The sequence below is a fragment of the Hipposideros armiger genome, unplaced genomic scaffold (assembly GCF_001890085.2).
Source record: "Hipposideros armiger isolate ML-2016 unplaced genomic scaffold, ASM189008v1 scaffold_845, whole genome shotgun sequence".
NCBI classification, from domain to species: domain Eukaryota; kingdom Metazoa; phylum Chordata; class Mammalia; order Chiroptera; family Hipposideridae; genus Hipposideros; species Hipposideros armiger.
The window spans coordinates 510,655-521,832 of record NW_017732195.1 but is presented as its reverse complement, the minus strand read 5'-3'; the positions used below and the strand labels follow the sequence as shown (position 1 = coordinate 521,832).

The 11,178-nt window shown below is 35.6% G+C and overlaps 1 protein-coding gene across 1 annotated transcript in view; it reads left to right on the top strand.

The window, feature by feature from the left end:
* The window catches only part of SASS6 (SAS-6 centriolar assembly protein), a 38,948-nt gene that overhangs the window by 1,185 nt on the left and 26,585 nt on the right, over positions 1 to 11,178 (top strand). The window contains exons 2-7 of the mRNA XM_019629350.1: positions 3,625 to 3,685; positions 6,283 to 6,362; positions 6,786 to 6,890; positions 7,681 to 7,852; positions 8,469 to 8,534; positions 9,369 to 9,488. Coding sequence (XP_019484895.1) covers positions 3,625 to 3,685; positions 6,283 to 6,362; positions 6,786 to 6,890; positions 7,681 to 7,852; positions 8,469 to 8,534; positions 9,369 to 9,488 — 604 coding nt within the window. The remainder of the gene's footprint in view (positions 1 to 3,624; positions 3,686 to 6,282; positions 6,363 to 6,785; positions 6,891 to 7,680; positions 7,853 to 8,468; positions 8,535 to 9,368; positions 9,489 to 11,178) is intronic.

Here is an 11,178-nt window from a genome sequence, read left to right as displayed (position 1 = left end):
GGAGGGGGTTGTTACTTTGTGAGGGTGAAAAGGGTAACTATTGCATTGTTCTGTACACCTGAAACTAACAATAAAATTAAAAAAAAACAAAAACACCTTGCTGGGCTCTGGGGATACAGTGGTCAGAAAAAACAGCCCTTGTCGTCGTGGAGTTTACAGTCTAGTGGGGTAGGAAGTAAAGGCTCATCTCACAGATAAATGCAATTACAACTTTAACTAGGGAGGTGGTACTGTTGGGCTTACGTAGAGTGATTTGACTAGAACTCAGGCGATTTTAATTTTGTCTCAGTTCTGCCCATTTGTTAACTGTCTCTTCTCTGGGCCTTAAGTTTCCTCATTTGTAAAACTGGCATAACATGCCTACTGACATGATTATTATGAGTATCAAGTGTGAAGATGTACGTGAAAACTAAATGGTGTGGCTGTGTGACACAGAAAGTGTGAACAACTGGTTTATTGAGTTGCCAGTAATGTGAAACTAGTATATAGTTTAATTAGGTCCAAATCAATTGACAAGATAGGCAAGGAGTTGGCACCAAAACCAGCAGCTGCATAGGAGATCTGTAGGTTACTTCAGTTGGTCATTCTTTTGTGCTGCCCGATATGGGAGCTACAGGTAGTTATTGGACATTTGAATTGGAGTTAATCAGAATTGATGTGCTGTAAGAGTAAAATGCACATTGGATTTTGAAGACTATAAAAAAAAGGAATGTAAACTCTCAATTTTTATATTGATTATGTTAAGATGATAATTACTTATGGTATATTGGGTTAAATAAAATATTAAAGTTAATTTACCTGTTTCTTTAAAGTTTTTTAATGTGGCCTCTAGAAAATTTAAAATTACATATGTGGCTCATATTTGTGACCTCCGTTGTATCTTTATTGGACAACACCATTCTAGAATGATTATGGAAAGATAAAAGCGAGATGGGGCCATCATTTCCGATGCTGACATTGAAACTCCCAGCTCTTCTTCATCTCATTACATTGTTAAACAAAACTTTTAACTTCCACAGCTGAAAGTAATTTTAAACAAAGTGTTTATTAAGCCCTTGCTAGCAAAAAAAAAAAAAAAAAAAAGATGACCAGGTGTCCTGGATCATGAAGTCTAAACAACCAGGTGGAAAAGCCAACATGTCTGCCACTCTGGAGTTGTCCAGTCTTTTTATACATCACGTAAGGAGAAGAAAGACGTAGGTTGTAAAAGAATTTATATTAACTATAGATAAAGAGGGTGGGAGGTGAACAGGGGCTAGTCTGGGTTAGGTACGCAGAGTTGGCAAGGAAGTGTCTTCTGGGGGTTAGCTGTGGGCAACAGATGGCAAGTTCACGTGTAAATGAAGTGGAAGGTACTGAGGGTGGATGGATGGCACCTGGCGATTCTCTTAGATAATTGTAGAAATCGCCACCTGGAAGTTAGTCCAAAATTCCAACAGACATACAGGAATGCGAGCAGTCTTTTGACAGCTGGCCCACAGCTATTAGCTGATTAATTATTCCTGTCTCTTTCTCTCTCTCTGGCGGATGTAATTTAATTTAGAACATCTCAGAATTTTTTTTTTGTCAACATTATCATCACGTTATATTTTTAAAACAGTTGCAACCCTTTCACTTCTTTTAGAAACTGTTCATATATTCCTGTCACCTATAGCAGGAGTCAGCAAACTACAGCCCATGAGCCAGGTGGCCCCCTGCTTTTCTTTGTAAATAAAGTTTGTTTGTTTTTTCTTTTTAAAGATTTTATTGAATTGGGGGAGAGGAACAGCACTGGGGAATCAGGGAAGGGGAACAGACGAGTTGCTGTCCTTTTGTTCTTCAGTCTAGTTGTGGAGGACGTCGCTTCACTGGCGGTTGTTGGTATTATCATTGTGCTCTTCCCAGGCGAGACAGTCGCTTGCTGGCCATTGGACGGCCGCTCACGGCGGCTCAAGCCGGCTGCCTGCCACTCACTGTAGCTTACAGCAGCCCACTGCAGCCTAAGCCATCGCTAGCGACTCACAGCAGCCCAGCTCCAGGTTGAGCTGTTGTTCAGCATCCCAGCTGTAGAGGGCAGTGTCACTGGCCCTCATATGTGGGATCCGAACCGGAGTCCTCTGGCGTCCCAAGCCAGCTCTTAACCAACGTGCCACTCAGCTGGCCCTACCAGAACTTTTAAAACTGTAAATCACCATACCAAGTTCGTTATCAACTACAGTGTCATACCACTATGGCAATATGTACTAGAAAAAAACTTCAAAAGATGAAAACCAAGCATAATGACATTGTAGAGCTGAAATAGCCCTCACAAGCCTAACTCAATCCATTTATCTTACAAATTAGGAAATTGAAAGGATTTCCCCCCAAGAATGCTTAATTTAAGTGGAGTAGGAATCTAATCTGGTTCATGTATATTGCTCTAGATACTAGAAAAATAGAAACAAAATATTCTCTTGTTTTAAAGACAGTTCTTCCTATCTTTGTAATAATGTTCACTAGTGCTGCTTGTTCCTTTTCAGATAACAGATGCAAGTTATGGTAACCTGATCATATGAACTAGGATTGAGCATCCAGTTATATGTCCAATAAGAAAATTAACTAAAATGACATGTTTTAAACCAATATAAAATTATAAGTAAGCATACAAAAATTAAAATAGTTGAATCTAGCCTTGGGCAACTATTACCAAGTTTTTCCATCAACACTCTAGTACATAAGTAATACCAGAATGTGGGAAATGTGTAAAACATATCTTTAGAAGAATAACTTAAAGTTGAACAAAATCAATTAGTTTTTCTTTCCATGCACATTAGGGAAAGACCATTGTTATTTAATTCAAGCAGAATGGTTTGAGAGCCACTTATATAGAGATGTTTTTCCACCAATTTCTCCCTTTATTTTCTAATTTAAACATTTTTGTTCCATTTGATTATTTATGAGCACCTTTATTTATATACCTCTGTTTGATACTGGATTCTCTAAGATGCAGTATAGAATGTGGAAAGCTATGGTTTCAACCTTTTAGGGTTAGAGTAACTACTCTAAGATAGATGATAATAAACTTGTTGACAGTACTTCTGTGGATATATTACATAGTATATTGAGCAGGTGTAGTTTGTGGATCTGGTTGTGCACGCATAAGGGTAGGGATTATGTTTTCTTTCTTCCTTGACTCTAAACATTCCTATAGTGTAATATTCACATTTTCAGTTTTAAGTTTTTCAAATGCATTCTCTCATATATCATTTGATTATTTGAATTGGTGATTTTTTTTTAATGTGAAATGTTATTAAATTGATGGTTTGTCTTTCAGTAGATGTTATTTTAGAATCAGGGCAGTAAGGTTATGTACCAGGCTAGTACTAGGTATTCTACATCATTCACCTCATTTAATCCTCACAACAACCCCATTTTACAGGAGATAAAAATTCAGCCTCGGGTTAAAAACCTGATTGCTACTTAACTAGTGGAGGAACAAGACCTTAAATTTCAAATCGAGTAGGCTTTCCCAACATCTGTTTATAAATTAAGAAATACCTGTGGAAGATCTTGTAGCTTAGGATGGAAAACTCTAGCTAATACAAATGACAGTGATAACTCATTTCATGTGACTGTTTCTGATGGTGGGCGTATCTTTTCACACAGGAGAGTAAGTGTTAGAGTGAGCATTGAACTACAATCAGTTTCTAATCCAGTTCACAGAAAGGTTGGTATTCATTTCTTTTTTGAAATATAATTTCTGTACATTATAATTATTTTTGTTCTTTAAGAATGTGAAATCTCTTGTTGCACCCATATTATTTATTTATTTTTAAATTTTGTTAAATTTATTGGGGTGACATCGGTTAGTAAAATTATATAGATTTCAAGTGTACATTTCTATAATACTGAGTTGTCGGAAAAGTCGTGACGCATTTTCACCACGAAAAACAGAAAAAATACATCATGACTTTTCCAACAACTCAATATATCATCTGTATATTGCATTGTGTGTTCACCACCTAAAGTCAATTCTCCTTCCATCACCATACTCATATTTGACTTCTTTTTTCCTCTTTCACCACACCCACTCCCCACTTACCCTCTGCTAACCACTAAACTGTTGTCTCTGTTCGTCTTGTTATTTTGTTGCTTTCAGTTTTATATCCCACATATGAGTGAAGTCATATGGTTCTTGACTTTGTCTAACTTACTTCGCTTAGCTTAATAATCTCAAGATCCATCCATGTTGTCGCAAATGGCTTGTTTCATCTTTTTTTATGGCAGAATAGTATTCCACTGTGTTTCTATACCACATCTTCTTTATCCAATCATCTGTTGAAGGACACTTTGGTTGTTTCCATGTCTTGGCCACCTTGAATAATGCTGCAGTGAACGTAGGGGTACATGTATCTTTATGGAAAATGTTTTCAGATTTTTGGGGTAGATACCCAGAAGAGGGATTGCTAGGGCATATGATAATTCTATTGTTAATTTTTTGAGGACCCTCCATACTGTTTTCCACATTGGCTGTACCATTTTATATTTTCAACAGCAGTGTATGAGGGTTCCTTTTTCTCCACAGCCTCTCCAACACTTGTTATTACTTGTCTGGTTGATGATAGCCATTCTAACAGGTGTGAGGTGATATCTCATTGTATATCCATCTTTTTAATTTTGGGCCATTTTGTGACTTGCAGATCTGGGTGGTAGAATCTACTTAGACAACAACTGAGAGGTGATTATGCCGTATGTTTCTGAAGCATAGAAGAAGAATGGGAATTGGGAGAACAGATTCCTTAGGTTTGCCCAATACACTTATAAATGCTAGAATATTTATTGCCACCCTATAGAATTGACCTTTCTTGTGTAAATGTGAGAACAGAATGGATTGAAGCTCTGCAGGGAGATATTCTTGAATCTTTTACTTTGTCTTTTGAAGAGGCATTTAGAGCATGAGTCCTATGTGATCTTCAGAAGTATGAGTCATTAACAGAGATATGGATACAGAACAGAGGGCTAAGAAATAGAGCATCTGTTTTCTCTGTGTCATAACTTTCCCCAAACATATTCAAGGATCTAGTAATAGTAGTAGCAGCTTCAGGTGTTTTTTTTTTAATAGCATCTTGGTGTAGATTTCAAAAAGCATAGGGAATACGATCAGTAATATTGTAATAACTATGTATGGTTTCAAGGGGGCACTAGACTTGGGGGAAATCACTTTGTAAGTTATAAATGTCTAACCACTATGCTGTACACAGGCAATTAATGTAATCTGTGTGTCAACTGTAACTGAAAAGCAGAATGAAAAAAAATACTTCAATAGGATCTGCTTTAAGAACAGGACATTTTGAGGCAGAGCAGATACCTAGATTGCTAATTTTCCAGGGTAGAGATTATATATTTTACTTCTTACATGTTTTTCCTTATTCCTGCTGTACCTCTTCATTTTTTAGCTCTACTTAAAGGTAGTTTAGATTTTTCTAGGACCCCTAACAATTCCTCAGTAGCCACGAGTAGATTTTGTTTCAAGTGGAAGCTTATTCTTAACCTGTATGCTTATTTCTTTATTATTCCTCCATCATCTTGTTGTTATGCCTGTTTTCTTTACACCATTGTTCTCTGAAGTACGTGCTTTCTGTATACTTTTCTGTCCGCTTTAGCTGCTGTGATGTCTGCCACACTGTAAATTTAACTACCTGGAAAGTGGTCTTTATGAAAGGTATTGAGTTCATTTGAAACTGAAAACAGATGGAGTTCCACCATATCAGTGGCTACCTGCAGTAGGAGAGAATAGGCCCTTAGGAAGAAGCCCTGGCAACATGTCACCTGATACCCGTCCTCGGCCTGAGAAACAAATGCTCCTTTCTTTTCTAGGGTGGGTGATTGTTTGTCATTTCTGCTGATGTATTTGCCACCTTTGAAATACCAGACAATTAACTTGAAGGAAACTGAAAATATGATTGAATATGATATGATCAGTGATAAAGAATATTTTTGTCGTAGTATAGTATTATACTGCAGCAAGGGCTAGATCTGAATTTTTCCTAAGCCTTTGCTAGGATGATATTCCTAAACTTAGAACTCTTATCATTTAATTAACCTTTGTAGACCCCCATGTGGTTCTCAAGAAGCAGAATATCTACCCGTTTAAGATAGTAAGTCTGTAAAGACTAAGGAAAATCCAGCAGCACCATAAAACAAAGCCATCTGAAATATAATGGTGATACACTGATGTCGTTGGATGATTTCACTTCCAAGAAGGATGAAATTACTCTAAAAGCCAGATCTACTAAAAACATTAAAAAATAATCTTTCTTTCAGGATTTAGTTATCCGTCTGACTGATGAAACTGATCCATTTTTCCTATATAACCTTGTTATATCTGAGGAAGATTTTCAGAGGTAACTAAATTAAATTTATTTTTCTAGTCCTATATTTAATCTAGGAATAAGTAAGTTTTTAAGTTTTATGAGTGCATTTGTACTATTCTTTTTGAAATATATACCTGTTAGGAGCATTTAGATATTTTAGAAACACTGGACTATTTATACTATAATTATTCAGAATGTTTTTGAAAATAAATATTTCATAGTTGATCAGAGTTTTGCTTAAAATATCTCAGAAAATTGGAGTTATAGTTTATTGACTTTTTTTCTCCCATTGAATAAATTCCATAAATGTCAAAGATCCTTAGTTTATTTCTTGATTATGGGTGTTCAGTAAAACAACAACAACAAAAAAAACCCAAAAAACTTTCAGGGTATTAACTGTGATTAAAGATAGTGATAACATTTTTAAAATCTCTTTTTCTGTCTTCTATGTAGTTTAAAATTTCAGCAAGGTCTTCTGGTAGACTTCTTAGCTTTCCCACAAAAATTTATAGATCTCCTTCAGCAATGTACTCAAGAGCATGCCAAAGAGATTCCGAGGTAAGTCTCATGAGAGCACTCACTGCATCACTAAACTTCTCTTAAGACACACTCTTCTTTATAAGACAAGTTGATGGCAAAATATTTTCTATATTATAAGTTTTTATAGTGAACTTGGAAAAAGGAAAGAAGAAGCTTTTGTGTGTGTGTGTATGAATATTCATGTGGTGCTAATGCCTGATACTTTGGTTGTAAAGTTCACCAAACTTTTTATTTGTCGGTTCATCAACTGATGGCTGTTAATTGAATCATTTATTTTATTAGGAAATACAAAATTATGCTTTTCTAATTCTATTATTTCTATATTAGGTGTAAATCTTCTATAAAGAACTTGCCCTCATCTATTAGGGCTATTTGATTACTCCGAAAATTCATACAGGAAAGGATAAATGCTTTATTCTTACTTTAAAGTTGTCAGTTTTCAGAGCAAGGAGTTGTTACTCTAGTTATTTTTGTGGTTTCAATGAGCTTTTGGTTTTTTTTTTATTTTAGTTTTTTGCTTTCCTCTCATTGTGAATTCATGGACATTTATGTATTCACTGTTTCAATCAGTCTTTGTTCTTGTCCAGTTTATACATTTTACTATTTAAACCAATTTATCCAATTTTATCATTGGGAGTCCTTTCATACTGGCGCCTATGATTCCAATATGCCCCTTTCCTGATCCTTCTAATCATTGATGAGCCATAGAATCATAGCTCAGGATGATCCATTTAATGGAGCTCATGATTCAATGGAAGAGTTTCACTGTATCATAAATGTGTTATAATGTGATACTTTCTTTCCAAAGGTTTTTGTTACAGTTAGTTTCTCCAGCAGCTATTTTGGATAACTCTCCTGCCTGTTTAAATGTGGTAGAGACAAATCCTTTTAAGCATCTCACACACCTCTCACTAAAAGTTTTACCTGGAAATGATGTGGAAATAAAGAAGTTTCTAGCAGGCTGTTTGAAATGTAGCAAGGTAAGATTTAAATTTAAGTTATTCTTTTAAAATAAGTACCAAAGGAGTCTGATAAATCACTGAAGAGCTGTATTGCTTTCAGGTTTTGTTTTCTGAGTAAAGATGTACAGTAAATTTGTATAACATGTAATAATTTTATTGTTTTTCATTTAGTCAGGGTATAACGGCTGGAACTGGACCAGCAATTGAGAAACTTAGGTCTCAAGGTTTTTACTAATTTTCTGTGACTTTGGGCAGGTCACTTAAATTCTTGGTGTCATGGTTTCATCAGCCTGTAGATATGGAAATATCTAGCCTATCTTAAATAAATTATTTGAAAATTACAGCGTGCTCTATAACTAAGGCATATGGCATGAGGAAACAACATTGGGATGCCTCTTAAAAAAAGTTTTCAGAAAGTCTCTTCAGTCAAATGTTACTGAATTTAATGGTACACAAATCTGGGGATCTTGCTCATGCAGTTTCTGACTTTGAAGATCTGAGGTGGAGCCTGAGATTCTGCATTTCTACCAAATTCCCAGGGTGTCTCTGATGCTGTATCTTGCTACACTTTGAGCAGTACAGCTACGGATAATTAAATTGTAAACTACATAATTTTATTATTTTTTTTAAATAGGAAGAAAAATTATCGTTGACACAGTCACTAGAGGATGTTACTCGGCAACTGAATTTCACACAAAAGGTAATTCAAATTTCATTTTGTCTTTGTAAATCATTCAAACATTGGCTCTGAATTGCTTCATGAATCCAATCTAGGCTCTTGTGTATGTTTTTTCAAAGCATGCTACTACAGAATTCCCTTTCCTTTTTGCCACCCTTCCTCTGCCAGTTAATTATCTTAATCTGATGCTTTCTCCCTTTGATATTTTATTCCATCCAAACACCCCTGTTATCCCTATTATGACACACTGCCTCCAAATCTTCATTATATAGTGTCTGTCACATGTTAGTTCTCTGCTCCTTTTATTTACCTCATTCCTCTTGTATAAAATGACCTTTCAGTTCCTCTTGTAAACCTTCCATTTGTTATGTTTAGAATTAATTCCTCTGATAGGTTTATCATTTCAGTCATAGCTACTACCTTTTTGCCCTAGTCCTTAAATTGAAGCTCAAATTGTTTGATAAGCTACATGATTTCAGGCAGAAAATATCCTGCACAACATGGCCCACTTGGGAACCTATGTTACTAGGTTTTATGTGTATAAGTGAACTACTTCTTAGGACTGACTTGCTCTACCTTGGGTTGCTTTACTTCTTAATGCCAGAGGATTGGGTGGTAAAGAGCCAGATTTAACTAAAAGGTTAAAGATAGTTAAGCTTGACCAGTGGAACATTTTAGATCTGACATTGCTTGTATTCTAACCTTGATTTCCTCAAATTGAAAAAAATCTTTGCGTATGTCTTGAAAAGCTGTGATTCCATTTTTTTTTTAAGATCCTTGTAAATATAGCCATATTCTAATTGAATAACCTATTCAGGAGACTGTCTTAATATTTTGTATTGAACCCTAATACAGACATTATCAGAAAAAATCCAAGAATTAGATAAGTTACGGAATGAATGGGCATCACACACAGCAGCATTGTCAAATAAACATTCTCAGGAACTGACAAATGAGAAGGAAAAAGCCTTACAGGTACGAACAATAAAGAAACTGGAAAAATAATTTTGTTATTGCTGTTATTTTGTTAATAATAAAAGTAATATAGCTTGCTTTAAAATTTTCAGAGTTTACAGAAGTATATAAAAATTAAAGGTGTCTCCTTTAAAGTCTTAGTACCGAGAGATTATAAATATTTTGATTTGTGGTTTTTCAAACTTTTCTGTACATTTGTAAGTAATATATAATTTATGAATATTTGTTTATAAATTTTGAAATATGTAAATTATATGAAATTATAGACATGTATGTACACACATAATGGGTTTTGGTTTGTTTTTCTTTTTCTTTTTTTTAAAGATTTTGGGGAATTGTGTGGGGGGGTAACAGTGTTGGGGAATTGGGGAAGGGTAACACCAAGTTGTTGGTTTTTCAATCTTAGTTGTGGAGGGTGCAGCAAGTTCAGCTCCAAGTCCAGTCGTGCCGCTCAACTCAAGGTGCTGTGTTCAATTAGTTGTGGGTGGGCGTAGCCACCATCCCATGCGGGAGTCGAACCGTCAGCTGTGTTGTTAAGAGTGTGTGCTCTATTCCCTGAGCCATCTGGGTGGCAGTGCAGCTCAAGTTGCCAAGTTCAGCCTTTAGTTGTGGGCAGGCATAGCCCACCATCTCAAACAGGCAACCTTGTTAGGAGCATGTGCTCTCACCAGCTGAGCCATCCTGCTGCCTGTTGGCAGCTCAGTGGCAGTTCATCTTGGGTGCAGCTCACTGGCCCATGTGGGAATCAAACCGGCGACCCAGTTGCTCAGAGCTTGCACTCTTGAGCAAGCTCTTAACCAACTGAGCCACTCAATTGGCCCTTGGTTTTGTGTTGTGCTAATGAGGTCCTACTGGATACGTTGACTGTAACTTTTTTTCACCTAATATGACATCATAGGTATCATTCTTTATCAGCTCAGATATTCCTTTTTAGTAGCTGTATAGTACTCATTATTTGGATATAAGAAATTATTTAACTACTTCTCCAACTGGTGGACATTTACATGTTTCAAAATTTTGTTTATTGCAAATAAGACTGCAGTGAACATTCTAGGAACTTTTGTTCCTAAAAGTGAGATTGCAGTATACCCATAGAAAATATTAATGGATATTACAAATTTGCCACCCAAAAAGATTGTACCAAATAGAATCCCAAAGATTATGTATGGTAATACCTATTTCCCCATAATCTTGATATTATTATTAACCTTCTTAATATTTGCCACCTGATAGGGGCTGTAGTAGTATTAGTTCTAATTTATATTTCTTAGATTTTTAGTGACAATAAGCATTTTTTACTATGACTTTCAGCCATTTTTATTTCTTTTGTGGATTGCTTTTTAACATCTTTTACTTTTTCTATGTGACTATCATTGTCTACTGCTTTGTGATGTGGATTTTTACCTTTTATATAATAGCTTCTTTAATATTAAATTTTATTTTTGTTCTTATGTACTTGATGTTTGCTTTTAGGGTACAGCTTGATGGTATTTTTGTGTGTAACTTTCACACAAATTAATATTCAGAAAATTGTACCATCCTTCAAGGCTCCTTTGTGTGCCTTCCCAGTTGGTATCATACTCCCACAGGAGGTCCTCATTCTTCTGACTTCTATCATCATGATTAGTGTTTCCTGTTCTTCAACTTCATATAAATCTGCGGTTCTCAACCTTTCACAGGGGTCGCCTAA